Source organism: Planococcus citri, chromosome 1, assembly GCF_950023065.1.
Source record: "Planococcus citri chromosome 1, ihPlaCitr1.1, whole genome shotgun sequence".
In the NCBI taxonomy this organism is placed as follows: Eukaryota; Metazoa; Arthropoda; class Insecta; order Hemiptera; family Pseudococcidae; genus Planococcus; species Planococcus citri.
The window spans coordinates 32171830-32190151 of NC_088677.1; the positions used below are offsets into that span (position 1 = coordinate 32171830).

At 32.7% G+C, this 18322-nt stretch overlaps 2 protein-coding genes across 6 annotated transcripts in view; both read right to left on the minus strand.

Moving 5' to 3' along the window:
* Nucleotides 1–7323, minus strand: part of Gasp (Chitin binding Peritrophin-A domain-containing protein Gasp) — a 33340-nt gene extending 26017 nt beyond the window's left edge. The window contains exon 1 of one of the 2 annotated variants that reach the window (XM_065343847.1): nucleotides 7061–7323. In XM_065343847.1, coding sequence (XP_065199919.1) covers nucleotides 7061–7115 — 55 coding nt within the window. In that variant the 5' untranslated portion in view covers nucleotides 7116–7323. The remainder of the gene's footprint in view (nucleotides 1–7060) is intronic. The other variant, XM_065343846.1, reaches the window with a different exon arrangement.
* Nucleotides 7324–14322: 6999 nt separating this feature from the next.
* Dbct (Dihydrolipoamide branched chain transacylase E2) lies at nucleotides 14323–17766 on the minus strand. 4 transcript variants are annotated; one of them, XM_065343852.1, is made up of 3 exons: nucleotides 17602–17766; nucleotides 17245–17347; nucleotides 14323–16056 (listed from the first exon to the last, which is right to left on the minus strand). In XM_065343852.1, the coding sequence occupies exon 3, from the start codon at nucleotides 15951–15953 to the stop codon at nucleotides 14568–14570; it is 1386 nt and encodes a 461-aa protein (XP_065199924.1). In that variant the 5' UTR covers nucleotides 15954–16056; nucleotides 17245–17347; nucleotides 17602–17766; the 3' UTR covers nucleotides 14323–14567. The 4 variants fall into 4 exon arrangements, with proteins under 4 accessions (XP_065199924.1, XP_065199921.1, XP_065199920.1 ...); XM_065343849.1 differs by lacking the exons at nucleotides 17245–17347; nucleotides 17602–17766 and adding exons at nucleotides 16678–16742; nucleotides 16861–17105; XM_065343848.1 differs by lacking the exons at nucleotides 17245–17347; nucleotides 17602–17766 and adding an exon at nucleotides 16861–17105.
* Nucleotides 17767–18322: the final 556 nt, after the last annotated feature.

An 18322-nucleotide genomic window follows, 5' to 3' on the forward strand; every position in this document is an offset into this window, starting at 1 on the left:
GTGGTGATCCTTTCAGTCCCTTTTCAATGAATTAATTCCCAATACCTATAGAATTTCAACACATTCCAGACTTCAAAAGTACAACAGCCGACAATTCCAACAATTTCAAAAAATCTAGAAAACAGCCAAAAACTAACCATTTTGGGATCGAGGGGGGGGGCTTGAAATTAACAAAAATGAACAAAAAATTAGCACCATTGCATTCTAAAATATTTCATCAGTTTCAGAAATTATCAAAACACGAATTTACCCAAAAAATAAGCGATTTGCAAATTTTCAACCGCTCGGTAGAGCCCTAAAAATGGTCTTGGATTTTAATGGCAATGGACTACGTCGGCGCAGGGTTTCAAATACTGTCTTTCGGAACTGTGCCATTTTTCCAAGAACAGTTTAGGTAAGGAATAGGGAGGAAAAATTCACAATATTTTAAAAAAAACCTCCTCTTTCAGGACCTCTCCCTAACCAGGGCTCTTCTGGAGCCAGCATCTTTTCTGACCTACTTTCAATTCCAAAATTGGTCAAAATACTCCGAATTTTTTCAGATGAAAAAGAAAAAAGTTGCCCACGAAGTAGGAAAAACTTCCCTTATCATCTTTTTAAAAGTCTGTATATCGTTATTAAAGTCAGATGTACAACTTGAGTATGTTTAGAGCTCAATACACATTACAATAAATTTTTCAATTGAACACAGAATATGAGTAATGGGCGAAGGAAGTTTCAAAAGGTGCCCATCACGTTTTGATACAACTTCAACAATCAAACAAAAACCGTCAAAATGATCCTTAAAACTTGAAAGATTTCATAAAAATTAATAACACCATTTGAGACACCCGTGACGAAAAACCAGACACTCACGACTACGTGGACATGTGAGCTACTGTTTCGATCAAAAACATTTCACGTGATTTACCCCTTCTCGGTCTAATCAGCTGTTAATCGTAAACGACATTACTCCAAAAAATCATCAAGTTTCAAGCATTCAATCTTCTCATTTCAAGAAGAACGACCCACCGCCCACCTAAACGAATTTCACACGATTGAAACATGTTTTTAAAAATCCAACTCGACAAGAAGAATATACGAGCACATCAAAGAGCACCTACTGTAAGATAAGTTCAAAAGCCGAATGATGAATTCCCTCGATACATGATGATAATCAATTCATCACGGAGCAATGATGAAAAAAAAATAATACACATCGGCTCATCATGCATGTAAGATGTAAGCAGCCAGCAAGTACTTAAATACGGAGATGGACACTGGAAAAATTCTACGAAGTGAAGCCATCGTCGTAGCATTAGACGAATGAACGAAAATGAGAAAGACACGCGAGAACATACAGGTAGGCGATTTTCTCTGGCAAACGTACTGTGGGATATCCTTGAACATGTACAGTTGGTAGATGTATTTGAAACGTGAATTATCGAATCAGTTCTATAAATGGAATAGTAGAGTACGTGAAAAAGCGCTGAAAAATAATTCAACTTGAGAGAATGACATAACCCGTTAATGAATAGATTTATTACGAAAAGAGACGTTTGACTTTGAATTTATAATCACATCACCAACAACAACAACGGGGCAACGGCAGCAGTGGCCGGCATAAGTAAAGGTAGAGGTACGTCTCGGATTACTTCATAAGAGAAATATCTATTTGGGCATTCACCCGTGATAACGAATATTAAATTTATATTTGGCGTTTATACAATTTAATCACGAATTGAAAAGTAATTAAAATGGAAAGTGGACAGAGAGCCATAAAAGTTCGTCGGAGCCTCGAGGTGACCAAATGCACTCGTGTCGCGGGCATTATCGTCTTATTTTACCACATATATGCAGAGGTATTCCGAATTACACATATATTTTAATAATGGTAATCACATCTAAACGGTTTCCTCATTCTTAGGGAAGTGTCAGTAAACTACCACTGGCCGCATCAACGCATAATATTAACAATGGAATGGAGATGTAAGCGGTGAAGCGTGACTGACATAACCCATCCATGCGTGCAAGCACTACTTTAAAACTTCCAATTGTCCGCCGTATTTTGTGCAGATATGCTATAGCGTGAGACGAAAATACCTGTGTGCTGTTCTACGATGAGTTCAGCAATTGTCGACAAGACCATCTTCTCTTTCAAGGATACGTATCATATATGTATCCACATACTACATATAGGTATACATCTCTCATCGAAAACCAGAAAAAAAATTGAAATATTTTACACGACATAAAATACCTACCACATCATAAAAATAACGAGTCTTAAAAGAAAAAAAAAACTGTCTCAAAAATGCATCATCGCCACAGATAGGTACGCATACGTAACTAATTAACAGGTATTTTATAAAACAGATGATTTCAATGACATCCAGTTCACGTCTTTTTTTTTCTATTTCGAGGAATTCCAGAATCACCTATACAAATTTGCCAACACCACGAAAGAAACTCATTACCCATATTTCATTACATAATTCGACAAGTGTAATTAGTTCAAATGCCTACATTATTATAGCACATATACCTATAGGTACTAAATGGTGCATTTAAAAATACCCAGCATAGGTATGTGTAAACTTTCGATTAACCCTCCGGAAAAGTTGAAATAGTATACGATGAAGTATTGCGTATGTAAAACGATCGAGACAAAACCATTGACATTGATTTAGTTATGTAATCATCACGACGAATTAAATAGTATAATGAACCTGTATACCTTATACCTATAGAGGTATTATCGTCGAGTTTTCATTATTGTTTGCTCTTAACCTTTCGAAAGTAGGTATTTTTACAGGTACATATATACGATTAAGTTCACGAGGTGATACAAATACTCGAAAAAATTTCGTTTCAAATCGTTCGTTTGTAATGTTCGATTGATGACCAACTGTATAGTAGGTACCTATACAGGTATCTAGCAGAGTTGAGCTAATAAATATTTCGTAATGTCACAGATAGGCATGCCAAGAAATGTAAAAGTTTTAGCCTTCGAGACCTTTGAAACGTACGAGTATTATGTATTTTTGAAAAGTTATAGTGAAATTTATGGCCAAGCTAGTAAATATTTTGTAATAGATTTCAACGAGTATTGATAGGAAGTGTGAAAGTTTTGGCCTTCGTGTTTTGAAATTGAAAGGTATTGTTTATTATTTACCAATGTATTTTAAGAAGAGTATTATACGTATTCGTGAATGGGATTATGGTATCAGAATTTGATTTGAACAGCTACGATTCGGAAATTGACAAAAAAAAATTTACAGATGATGCAGCCTTTTTCTAAAGTTTCAAAGATTATAAAATAGGGATTTCAATAAAAAGCCATAAAATCGTGCCTGATGCGTCTCGTATGATTTCTCTATACTTAACTTTGATTTTTAAAAACAAAAGTAACACATATTTTTAGCTCGGAATTCAAATTGAGAAAAAATGTTAAGCTTTGAAATATTTCAATAAGATTTGGAAATTATAGTAGGTCAGGTACCTACGTAATCAAACTTTTCAGTTTTTCTGCAACAAAAAGTCAGACATACCTACAGAAAAAATTCAAGTCTCATAGTCAAAAAAATGTACCTATCATAGTTTTTTGCTGCAGAAATGTTGGAATTTTCAAAAAATAATGTTGACTTTTCGTTAAAATGACAAGAAAAATTGTTTTTCTTGATTTTTCTGGCAATAATAATTTTTTTTCGAATATTCTTACGGATCGAATCTATAGGGTGTCAAATTCTGCTTCCTTCTTCCAACCCCCCCCCCCTTAAAAAACCCCCATTTTAACGTTGAAATATATGTATTATACGCTTATACGACTCAAATTTCAAATCCCTCTTTTTCCATACACCCCAACCAAAAAAAAAGTTGTCAGATTCGAAATCTACAACCCTCATATATTACACAAATTTTTAATTCACCCCTCCCCTACCATCACCACCTACCCCTACGAAATTTCTTTTGTCAAATTCGAAAACGAAATGTGCCAAATGCGATGACCATGAGATATAGAGCACTTGTACTAACCTACATTTATCAAATTTGTTCGAAGTCCAAAGGTGTGAAATTTTATGCATATGTTTTATTTAAAATCTCTGTGTGAGAAGGTAGGTTAGTAGAAAGAGATAGAAAGTACGTACAAAATATGCTCTGAATCTGAAGAAAATGATTCAGAATTCTTCTAGATGAGGAAGAGAATTTAAAAAATTTATTCTAAAAATTTTTTCGTTTATCGAGATAAAATTGGGCACTTTCAAGTCCAATGAAACATGACGATTCTCAGGAAAATTATTCGAGGATACCATTCATAGATTTTAGATTCATACTCCGTTAAAAATGAGAAATAGCACGGCTGAAATTTATTCCGCAAATGCTGATTCACCAAATTAGAAATAAAAAGACCACCCACAGTTCAAGTTCAAGTCTTCAAAGTTCCTTTTCTCTCAAAATTCTCACAACAAAAATGGAATTCCTTCTGGAAGAGGAAAGTTTTAAACATAAAAAATCAAGTTTCGATGCATCAGAAGGCGAAGCCATAATTTTTCAAATCTGATCGAAAGATCAGCAGATGAAAGCTTCATTGTAATGAATCTTTTAACCTTTATTTACAAAAAATAGAAGTGGAAGCATTTCAATAAAAGGCTCATGGCATGAGATGCTGAATTAAATTGGTTTCTCAAAACACGAGATCCTCAAATGAGTTCTATTTGTTCCTATTTTGATCTTCTAAATCAATACTTATGTTTATGTACAATGATCACGTGACTTAGCAACTGTAAGTAGGGGTAATTTTACTTCAGAGAATATCCACTTCTCAACTCTCCCTTCACCAAAATATTTTGAAATACTCGAAAATGAAAATTTCAAGAATGAAATCTGAAATGATTTTAGAAGGTAATCAAGAAATATTCTCAATCGAAATGGTCTATAATTCCAAAATTAAAGCAATAATTGAAAATTATATAAAAAATTTTATGTTTAAAAGAAACTTAATTTGTCTTCTAGTTTTGAACATCAATCCAGGACAGTTTTTGAAAACAAAAAATTTTTTTTAGCTCATTTGAAAATTCAAATTTTTAAATCATATCTCCTTCAATTTTGAAGATGGACTATTTCGTTGTAGGTCAAAAACTTTTCTCGTTCATCTTCAAAAGTTCATCAAGATAATCTTAGTTTCAATACGTTAATATGCACAAAAAAAAAATCAAAAAAAACTTATCATTATTAAGCATCTCATTTGCATTTGATCACCAAAACGGAAAATTTTCATTACGCAATTATTTCATCGAGAAAAGACCACTTGATCAACACTTTTACACATTTAAGGATTGACTTATACCTATATATTTACCATAAGAACGTCGGAAACCCCTCTAAGATTATGTAGGTACATTTTTGGTGAGAAAAAAAATTCAAATTAATGATGCGTGTAAAATGATCAACTCATACACAAACAAGAATGCATTGCGGCGACATCGTGTTGTGTTCCTAAATCCTATCTAACCAATATATAAGAAAACGAAACCATGATACATTGTCACAATTACACCGCATGTCGACTAATTAGACTATAAAATATTATTCAGGTTTAGAATAATTATTACCATACCTACCAATTCGGTGAAAGAATATAATTTACCATTGTAATGATTACATTTCTTATCTCGACTCTACGTACTCGTAGACCTACGATAAACCCGAACCTATCTAATGATGGTAATATTTTAATACTGCATGAAAAAAAACCTTCTAGAAAAGTCATGGAAAATAAATATAAACAATAAGAAGATATAATCATTCGATTCACAGTTGACCAATTTACTCGAGATGTTAATTAATTTATTATAAAAATGAAAAATGTTTATGATTTAGCAAAATCACGATGATGGTAAAATGAAAACCCCACCTATATGCTATAGGATCACGATACTCAGGGCCCATAGCTTCTTAATTAGAGGCAAAAATCAAACATTACATTATTATCACGAGTTGAACTGACCTTTATGCAAACGAATTTTACACTAGAATATTGATAAAAGAGTGCACAATTTGACTTATAAATCTCGAGTTAGAAGAACTCTCGACATGTATAGAGTATAGAAAAGTTCAAAGTTGATCTAAATTTTAATAACGGTAACACCGATTCAGAGTCATAAAGACATTAAAGGATATACAACTTAGACGAGGTATTTTGTTTTGAACCAGTTCGTTGAGAATTTTCTGCACGTATCTAGATCAATAGAAATAACTCATTTACTGTTCCAGATTTTTGTCCTTTCATTCACATTATGGATTTTACGACCGTATTTACACTGTAGGTAAAGTAAAGTACCATCAATCTATTATCAATTTGGAATGAAAATTTTCGCAAATCATGCGCACATAACTCGAATGAACTGAAGATGAATTTGCGATAATAAAATACACTAAAATACGACATTTATCACTTCTAGACGCGGTTTATAATGACGAAACACTCGAATATTGGAGGTACTTTCTAAACATAGGAAAAACTAAGCCGCAGAAAAGATAAACTTCCGCATAAACATTATCGATGGTTTGGATTATTTACCTATTGTATTTTACGATAGAGTTCTTTCGGGGACAATTTTTCTTTTCATTTTCATCGAATATGAAGAAAAATCATGATAAATTTATCGTATTGAAATAATTTGAGAAAATTATAAAATTGCATTTTTTTTTTCATTGTACTTGTCATTTGATGACAGAAAAAAATTGTTAAAAGAATAAATAGGTAGAACCAAATTAAAAAAAGTGCACCAGTCAAGTATTTCAAAATTCAAATTACATTTGGAAGCATCATTTCAATTCAAATACCGGCAGAATTTTCAAACATGAAGATGCAATCCTCCCCAAAGATCGAGTAGGTAGGTAAAGTAACAGAAAACAGTTAATAAGGAAATATCTACAATTAAAGGTGCAAATTATGAAAAATCACTGTACAAAAATAATCTTCTATAGGAAAAATTGTAAATTTTCCCATAAATTTTTCTACATGATTAGAAAGTTCTGCGAATTATTATATAATAAAAACGTGAATTTCAATACATACCAGCAGCTATTACCGATAATACGAATACACAAGTAGTTGGCGAAAAAGCCGTCATGGTTTATCGAATAATCGAACTGATATGGTTAACGACACGAAACCAATTAATCCACACCAACGAACAACGAGACGAATAGAAAAGAACGAATAAAATAATCAACGTAAGACACCAGAAGCACCTTCATACATTAGAAGTGGAAGAACAACTTTGGTATATTTCTTTTCACTTTATGTCTCAGCAGCACTGAAGATCTGCCAACCGCTACACCTCCTTTTTTATACCATCTATGTACCTAATAGCTGCCTTGGTGTTGCACCTTTTTACTTACTCTAAACCTTCTTCCTTCAGCTCTCTCTTGGCGAGCAACTTTGCAACCTCTTCTACCATGGATTTTGTGCAAACGCCGCTGATGCGGTGAAAATTTTTCATTTTCATTCCACCTTTTCGAAATAATACGATTATCAATCATTTTCAATTTCCTTCAAACAAAAATCAATCCGGTACTTCGTACAGCAAGAATTGGCAATGGGAAATCCAACGTTGATTTTACTCAAAAAGACGAGGTTATACTCAAAATGGAAACCGTTCAAGTTTTGAGCTGGTTAATTCGATAGAAGGTCATGAGAATTCAAATTTTCAGTTAGCCACCCGCATTGATTTCTCGTTTTCCGGTTATTAAGGGTTTTGAAAAATTAATCATTTACTTTTGAACCCCCCTCTCCCCTCAATTCGCTTTTCAGTTTTCACGTTTTCCAGCTCCAGCTGTCTAGAAATCTTCTGCAAGATTTTCAATTTCTTTATTTTCAAATTTGAAATTTGCATTTGCAGGATTAAATTTTTTTTTCCTAACAAACGTTGTTTTCTGGAAACACTTGTATTGTGTATTTTCTTTATAACTTACCTACTTACCACAAACAAATATCTACGTAAACAAAATAATAATATTATCTGTTGAAAATTACCAAAAATTTATAGAAGTTCAATAAAATTTTGAGTGAAATTTAGCAAAAATTAATATGAAAATTGATCAAGTAACATCAATAGATAACAAATTTAAAAAACAGAAAACACGACAAAATTTTTCAAAAATCATTCAAAAATTTGTAAAATTGTAAAAGAGAAGTTGAAAGGCAAAAAATTGATATCAAATATTATTGAATTTGAAAAAAAAACAGTGAAATTGGCAGAAAAATTACTAAAAACCAACAAGAACTGATGAAGAAATTGATTAAAATTGAGCAAAAATCGAATTAAACTCTGTACACTGTACAGTGAGCTAAATTGAATTGAAAAAAAAGCTCGGAATGCAACATTTAGAAGCTTAATAAATGAGGCGCAGCCGGGTGTTTCTCAAGGGGAAATGAAAACAAATTTTTAGATAAAAAAAGACGAAATTTCACAGGATTTTAGGAAAAAATTTCATAATTATTGCGCAGCAATTATTGCATAAAAGTAAAAAAAAAATCGAGAAAATTTGTTCAAAAGGCAAAAGAGCACTTCTTTTGTCATGTTTTATATTTACAACAAATTTTCATCTGTATGGGGAGCGAGTTCCCTCTTCACCTTCCTTGGCAATGCATTGGGGTTAATTTTGACATACTTGAATGGAAAAATGGTATTTCTGGATGCTAAATTTTTTTCAAGAAAATATTCAAAATCACAAAATATGCCATGGAGCAACTACGACCTACGACTTTAGAAATTTCTTCTTTATAGGTCATGTACTAACCACCAACACGTTTTTAGGATCACTTTCAACACAACTGAGAAAAAAAATGTATTTTTGTGACCTAAACTGTATTCAAATCAATGCCCCAAAATCACAAAATATGCCATTGGACTGCTAAAATTCTGAGGACCTTTTTTTTAGCCCAAGTATCAATTAACATGCTTTGATGGACACTTTAAAATATGAGTGAGAAAAACGAAATTTTTTAGGTTCAATGTTTTTTCAAAAAAATGGCACAACGTCTCAAAATGTTCGATTAGAAAGCTGCAACTTTGAGGATCTTCTTCCCAAGTCTCATTCCAAATACCAACGTGTTTTGAGAGTGTAAATTTTCAACACCAGCAAAAAAGTGTATTTTTCGAAATTTTACAATGATTTTCGAAAAATTCGGCACCCGTAGAAAATAAACCTCATATTTTCCTATTCACCAAATTCGAACCTCTTGACGTGATTAATCCAAATGAGAGACTAGAAATGAGGTTTGGAAAACTCAAAACCTTTAATTTTCCATTTGGGAAGCTAGAACTTTTTTTGAAAGCTTCCCTTAGGCGAATAAAATGAGTAAATTTGGTGACTGAGTGAATCAGAGGTTCTCTCGTCAGTTATTTTTCTTATTTTAAAAACCCTAATTTTTCATTTTTTTCACTTGGAAAAAAATATTTTTCAAATTATTTTTTAAAAAGCTTTTCAAACATTTTGACATTTTAGTTTCTTTGAATTAAACAATTTTTTTTCGTGTTTTTGATTTGAAAAAATGTTTTGAGTGTTCTCGAATTTTATTGAGCTGGCCTTTCTCCAACAGGTAGATCTTGTAGACTTTTTCTCAAGTTCGAATGAAAACATTTTTTAATTTTTTTGACACCAAAATATCGTTACCTACGTAAAAAGATAAGAGTATTTTTTTGAAATATTCAAACGAAGTATAATACCTAACAGAATGAAAAGGCGGGCTTGGTCAAAATGGGGGATATGATAATTTGCAAACACTTAAAAACTTTTTAGCGAGGAGGGGAGAGGAGTCAAAATTGTACGAAGCAGATTTTTCGCTTTTCGAATGTTTTTGGATATTCTTATTTTTTTTGAATGGAGGGGAGGGGGTAAAATACTTTTAATATTTCAGTTTTCCATTTTTTTTTAAATTTTCAACTTATTTTGAACGCTTTTAATGAAATTTTTATCATTATCTTTTAACGTATTGTTCTACGTAAAAAAATATGCAAAGTGATTCTTTGGAAAATATAGCTTTGAAAAAAAGGGTAATATTTTTGAAATAGTGAAAAAGTTACGTTTTATTACTTAAAACATTAAAACAACGTTTTTATTGTACTTACACTTTTTAATGGATTAATATTTTCAAAAAGTAAATTTTTGCGAATCTTCGTTTGCAAAATGGGAAGTTTTGAAAAGTCTGATTGGAAACAAATGAATACAAAAAAGAGGACTTTTTAGACGCACAAGCGAAAATCAGGACATAAAGTACGACTTTAAGAATTAGCCAGACCGTTGGACACCCTATATTATACGTACCTACAGGGTGCCCAGAAATATCGAGCACCCCTAAGAAAGTTTTTCATTAAAAATATAGGTTGGCAACGTGAAATAGATGCATATGATTGGTGGAATGTTATCTCTCCAGTCCAACAACCAATCATGTGCTATCATTATTATCATTCACTGTGACCAACCAAAGTATTATATTAGAAAACTTTTTTAGTGGTGCTCGATATTTTTGGGCACCCTGTATGTAACTTGCAGATCGAAAAAATACACCAAGGTAGGTAACAATTTGAATAAAGGACTTCCTAGATTAATCTTACGATTCACCTATTTTCCTTTATTTTTTTTCTTCAGAATATCATCTGTCATAATTATAGCTTCTTGCCCTCTCCCTTCCTCATACGTACCCAATGTCTTCCTCAGGTACGAGTAAATTTGTTGATTCTGTCAACAAAAGCACAAGCACTCGTATTTGCATTTTCAATTTCTTTTTCAAAGAAGAACGAATTTAAATTACGACTCGAAACCGATGAGAGTAGAAAAAATAGAAAAGAGGAAAAGAACAGTTATCTTTAAAATATGCTCATATATTCAGTGTCGTTGGCATTAGAAGACCTCATCAAGTTGCCAAAATTCGAATCATGAAAAAAAACATCACTTACTCATACTTCTTAGACCATAAACCCGTCTATAGCCTATAGGATAGGTATACGATTCCCAAAGTAAAATTACTTCGGAACGTGATGAATCAAGAATACATAATAAAGCGACATAAAAATCTACAATAACTTACGTTTTTGTGTATTACGATACGAAGCATGCATATCATATTTGCAAGTAATATGTATGTACACTACATACGCAGACACACACGCATAAAATAAAATGTGTTTTTTTATACATATTTATAACGGTTATTACTGAATAATTATTCCATCGCTCCGCGAGTGTTACCTGTACGAGCTGGAGCAAAAATAATATTCAAAAATAACTTAATTATTGATAAAGAAAAACAAAAATCTCCATAATTTACGGAAGTACGTAGGTATGTGATATAAGGTAGGTGTACCATATGGAATAATTTTGGAATTCGTTAGGTAGTTTCGCTTTTATGCAGCAAGTAAGTATCAGTAGGTATCACGTAAAAAAAAAAATGGATTACGATTTTTATGATCGTTTAATAAAACTCTTATGAAATTATAACGAACACTTGGCAGCACCGTCGTTGTTACAACAAATTAATTAACCATCGGCATCGGAACAAAGTACCCAGCGTGAAAATTTCAAACGATTTTATACCTATATTGGTTGAGCCCTATTTTTAACACCATAAAGGGGTTTTCTCGGAGCGATTTCCGACGACCACGTCCACACACATACAAGGACGCCTGACTCGGCTTATTAACACCAACTTGCTCGTGGCCACTTTGCTACACACGAATTGATTGACGATAATGATAAATATCTTGCATAGGTCATTAACATAAGTTATATCTACTGAAAACACAATGTGAATAGTAAATAAACAATAGTTCAGATCTATGTATACAGGAATGTCAGCAAATATAGTTACCAGTCACATGAATCCGGAGTGAGTGACCCATCATCAATACAACCAAGAACTACGAGTATGTGCCAACATAAATGCATTTTCGATCGTACTCGAGCCTCTATAATGCTTATGTACCTTGTAGTATTGAATATTGAATAATAATTCATTTATTCATCCGATTCTTGGAGTTTCTTGCGCTTGTGTTCGGATGCATTGGTACAGGTATTTTATAAAAATGGTACTATGTCTGGGTGGTAAAGTCTGCTACAGGAAAGTAGGCATGAAAGATTCAGTAAACTAACAGCAAAGGAGTAGTTTGTAGGTAAGCAACAAACATCTGAAGTCTGTACCCACAAGTTTATACGTTATACACAATTGTTCGGAATTGAATAAATATTTTGAATTATATTATAATAAGAATCCATTGTTTGAAATACTTACATATTAAAACAATACCCTTTTATGGCATAAATAGGTGATTTTCTTTGAGATATAAAAGCAAAGTATGTATATTGGAATATATACTGCGCATTAATAATTTTTGTGCATTCAAGATACTGAAATATGTAAAACAAACATGAAAATGAGAGGTAAAAAATTGGTAAACTGAGACATTTTTGAACCAAAAAATAACTATCCAAGATGACAGAAAACAAACGACCGTGATCAAGGTATTTTTGAAAAAAAGAAAAAAAAAGGCATCAATTCGGGAAAAATTATGAACTTTTAGTCTTTTACAGTTTTACACATGAAACAGTCTTGAATCTTAAACTATAGTGACAGGTCATTTTGAACGCAACAAAATTGGGGTTTTTGTTATTTGCCAAAATTGCAAAAAAAAACTTTCAGTAAGTCATGCTAAAAAAAAATCATGTAAAGGTAAACAAAAAATTTGTTGTCAAATCTGCCGAAAAAAAAACTTTTTTTGGCCAAAATTTCCAGAGTTTGTTTTTTACCAAAATCCCAAAAAGGTTTTTTTCTTGTCATTATTTATCTGAGAGCTATTCCTACTTTTTGTTTGCCACAATTGCAAAATAATCCTATGTAACCTACCTACTTCTTCACAAAAATAACAGGAAAGTCTCGTTTTTGTCGGAATAACCTAAAAGTTTTGTTTTTTAGCTAAACTTGCAAGAAATCCTCACATTTGGAAATTAATTTTTTGGGGAAAAATTCATTAAGGGGAGCGGGGATTATTTGGGAATTTTTATTGTTCGCGAAATGGTCATTGATGGATCGCATCGGTTGAAATCAGTTACCAAGAAATTAAAATTTGGAATATCTTTTTACTTATCATTTTGGAGCTTTTTTTCGAAAATCATTTACAAATGCACATCAAGTTTGATTCTCCAACCCCCCTTCCTCACCCCATCCTCAATGACGAGAGAAAAATTCGGCATCGACATGAGAAAGTATTGGCAATATTACATTGAAATAGTAACTGGATTGGAACAATGTTTTGTACTTCAAAGTATCGTTTATTAATTTCTTTCAAAAATACTGAGAAAACTTGATACCTAAGTACCTACCTAAATTATAAAAAAAATGCAAACCAAAACAAGGGTACTGTAAGCAAAATTGATTTGAAAATGCAGAACGAAAGAAAGAAACAATATTGGAATGTACTTAAAGTCATCCTTTCAAAAAATTGCTATTTGGTAAAATGAACCATTAAAAATTTTCAATCATTTTCTCTATTTTTTGAAAAAATTTGTAATCAAATTTTCAAAAATGCTTGTTTCAATAATTAAAAAAAAAAAGATGAAAAAACAAAACAGGAAATTTAATATTTTGGGGTGTTTGTTTTCCAAAATATTCTGCAAAACATTTTAAAAAATCAAGTTTACTCGTTGAAAAGTAAATTTTTAAAAACAAGTTTAAAAAATTGAATACCTATTTGATTTTTTCGACAATCAAAAATGTTTAAATTCAAATAAACTTTTCGATTCTAGGATATTAAAAAAAAAAAAAAAAAAAAAAAAATACAAAATTCCAATTTTTAAAACTGTTTAAGACAATTATTGCGAAGTTGAATTTAAAAAAAAATGTTTCAGCAGTTGTTTGTTTTGAAAAAATCATTTCAAATAAAATTGATCATATCCAAACGTTACAATCTGACGATCTGGTTTCCATCCTAAATGATAGATGCAGAGATGAAAATTCGAATCGAAATTCTGGGCATAGAAACTCAAAAGAATAGAGCAGAAAAATCGCAAGAGAGTATAATATGAAATTTGAACTAAAGGATTAGAACTTTCAGGGGACATCAAAAGTGAAATTTCAACGACGTTTTTTAGAATCTCGAAATTTTCAAAATCAGTAAATTTGAATCTTGATCGACGATTAGCTCAAAGGTCAAATGACAAAAATTCTCAAATCTAGACGCTGCCCAGCCCTGCAACATAATTTCGGCACGAACATAATATACGAGTATATGATGAGGCTTAAGAACTGAAAATGAATAAAACGAATAAAAAACCAAAACATAAGCAATTCGTAACGATTTAGTCTATCAAAATGAATTCAAAACAGAAACAAAAAATAATCAAATAACATAAATATACCTACTTTACAAAACATGAAGAAAAAAACATAGTAAAAATATAAATGATAAATGCATATCAAGTCAACTTCGTGTCTCGTAAACTAAACATAATACACAAATCACTATCAATATTCAATACGAGCAATCCATCCAAGAGAGATTTCCGGTCCGGCGGTCGGCCAGATATTACGCATCGGCAATGAAAAGCGTTGGTTTTTCCAAGTACGCTTTCACAGAGTTGGAAAATCTGGCAATGGTACCCCCGTCGATAATTCTATGATCGGCCGCCCAGCTAACATTGATCACGGAAGCCTTCTTAATTTGATCGTTTTCATCGAACCTGGGCAATAGTTGTATCCGACCGACACCTACTATGGCCACTTGAGGTGGTAATATCAACGGTTTCGTGACCGTACCGCCGATTGATCCGATATTAGAAATGGTAAACGTACCGCCGGCTGTATCTTTCAACGTTAGTTCGTTTTTGATGGCCGCAATTTGCAGTCTTTCTATCTCTTTGGCTACAGACTTGATATTCAGATTATGCGCATTTTTAATATTCGGTACGACTAATCCACGTTCGGTGTCTATCGCTATGCCGATATTATGGTAATCTAAATACTCGATTTCGTTACTGTCCACGTGAAAAATTGAATTCAAAATCGGATACTTATGCAACGATAGCGATATTGCTTTTACCAGAAAAGCTAACAATGTAATTTTGATGTTTTCTTTTTGCAGCGTCGGTACGAGAATATTTTTACGAATTGATTGCAATTCGGTGACGTCTATTTCGTCGCAAAAAGTCAAACTTGGAATCTTATTAGATTCGGTCATAGTTTTCACCATGGTCTTTTTATACCCCGAGATAATTTCACGACCGGTACGTATTTCGGTAGGGTTTTGCGCCGGTTGCGGTTGGTTGATGTAATTCAGTATGTCTTCTTTACTAACACGACCTCCTTTACCGGTACCTTTTAACATATTAATGTCGACGTTGTACTCTTTGGCGATTCGTCTAACAGCAGGCGTAGCAAGAGGTTTAGTAGCACCGGTTACGTCATCTAATACTTGTTCTTGAATATCAACGAATTCTTCCACTCTATCGGTACTCGGCTTCGGCAACGAAACCGTCTCGATCTTGTTGACTTCTTCGACTCGAACAACGGTTTGAATTTTTTTCTCTTCGGTAATTTCTATATTTACGGCATCTTCCGACGTTTGTATATCCAACAAAATCGATCCGACCGGAGCAATGTCACCTTCGTTGTAATACAGTTTCTTCACTTCGCCATCGTACCGGCTGGTCAAAACAACCGAAGCTTTATCACTCTCTACCTCGCATAAGTCATCGAACTGTTGAACATTTTGAGACGGTTTGACGAACCACTGCTTTACAGTAACTTCCTTGATACCTTCGCCGATATCGGTTAATTTGAATGGTTGAACGGGATGGCAAAAAACAGACGATGTCGCGAAACCATTCTTCGAATAGATTTTGCTCTTATAGATCTTGAAATTGCATTTCGGTTTCAACAAACCCGCCGATAATATTATTTTAGCGACATTCATGCTTTCAAATATGTTCCAAGGTACCAACTGTGTAATAAATCGTATTATTAGTTAACAGATAATCGCGTTGTGGTCATTATGTGCTGCACATTTCATAGAGAACCTGCAATGATAGATAAAAAAAAATGATAATAATAAGTAGGTATTTGATAAAAGATGCTTCATGGTACAACACAAATAAACTGGCTAAAAAATTCAACCAAATCGAATTACATATATTTAAGAATTTACAGGTAGGTAAGGTACTGAACTGACGTAAGAAGACGAGAGACTTCTCCGTCGCTATTCATCTTTTTACTCCTATATATTCGTCAGCTGCGCAAATTAGCGGCAAATTTCACTCTAGAGGTCATTTCCCTCTCGATCGAGGATCGATATTACTATATTTTTGAGAGTCTCTTCCGACATACATACAGCCAAATATAAAAGTAACAAAACAAACTATACGAGAAAAATTAATTAATAACTCGGAGATTTATACAAAACGTAACAAAACAGGCGTCATTTTCAAACGTTATCATCCCACACCGTATTTATCTTAAAAATGCATACCAGAAACATGTCAACAAACCTGATTTTTCAATATTTGCAAAAGAAATTACCGCTGCAGATGACACGATTGAAATTTTTAACACATTTTAAAATTTGCGTTCGTGAATTTTCAACGATAATCATGCTAGAATCGTACACATACGAACGTGTGTTGTGTAACGTTAACACTAACCTGTTACATAAAGATTCATAACGGCGATTGAAAATTCATGCTTGAATTTTTCATTCAGCAGTTCTCTACATGAAACCGAATGATAATTTTATTAATCGGAATTAATTAGGTAATTAACAAGCATGTAAATTAGGCTGGTAGAATACTACAATACAAAATTATTAATATTCCAACGACACTTACCACTCTCAATTCTCAAAGCCGAAGCCAAGCCCGTTCATGCAAACGAAAATGATGGTTTTCAACACAAAACATAATTATCAACTGATATAAATAACTCTTTCGGTAAATGCCGCATTATCAACTGATAATAATTGCTCAACGTATAATCGTATGGATAACATTTCAATAGCATGCTCATTTAAAATAGGTGTAATGTGTGATTACTATTCAACAATGTTTCAAACTCGTTAAAAGATTAGGAAAGAAATGCTTTTAAGGTGTGTGTGCCAAAATTTTAGGTAAGCCGGTAAGCATTATGAGACCTACTTGAAAATTTTATGATTATGATTCAGCTTTAGATCAGTGGTATCTAAAATAACTGTATTTCGAAAAAGAAAAACGTACTCGTAGAATCTGGCGTTTGGAAATTCAGTCAAGACCAACCGGACATATTTGAATAGATGACGTTTAAACGAGGTCTTTTTTCTCACCGCATCTTTCTTCTTTACTGTCAACAAGAAACAAATAATCTACAAATATGTATAATTTACTCGTGGGTAATTATTGAAATGCTATTATATAAGAATACCAACATGTAGCCAAGCAAACCTGGGTACCTGTAATGCTCGCTATTATAACATGTATGCACCTTCTAAGTACAAAACGTTGAATTTTAACGTTTTGCAATCTTTTACAATGAATACGTTTAGCGTACTATGTAAAATGATTAAATCTTTATAATTTTTTAATAATAGAGCTTACCTGCGAGGTCACCTTTGCCATGCTACTCGATTATTTTACGTTGAACTCCGTCAATCTCGATTCTCGAGTCTGCAGCATAGTTCACGTGTATCGAAATATGAAGGAGCTGCATCATTGTACGACGAATGCCATTTGAATATTGCACTTTAGACTCGACAAAATCAATATTTAGCGTCATTAAGACCATTTTTTTGAAAAATTCGAAATTCCATTTCCTTGATAAAAAAAAAGATAACAGAACCTCCGTAATTGTTGTTGTTGTTGTTGATGATGACGCATTGTGTTTACAAACAACAAGTAAAATGATAAGAAATAAACTTGCAAGAACTCGAAGATCAACGGAAAGGCAACCACGTGCTAAAAAAAGTCACATCGTCAACTATCTGTTGATTCATTTCGAAATTCTAAATTAATTCTTGATGGGTAAGACAATCGAATGTAATGACTGCATAATGTATCATTGGAATTTTAATTCAATTCAACTACGTGCTTCTTGCATTAAATTGTAATTTGTAGCTAAGGGTAGATAAGAGGTACGTCTAGGTATCTGCAATGCAGTTCTGCATCTTCGCATACAACATACATTGACATATGTAGCTACTCAGTACCCAGTTAGGTACCAGCGGATTTGGATTTGGATTTAGATTTAGATTAAGTACCGTATTATCAGCACTCAGAAGTTCACAATACAATATCCCACCTTCCCATCGGCCATCGCCAT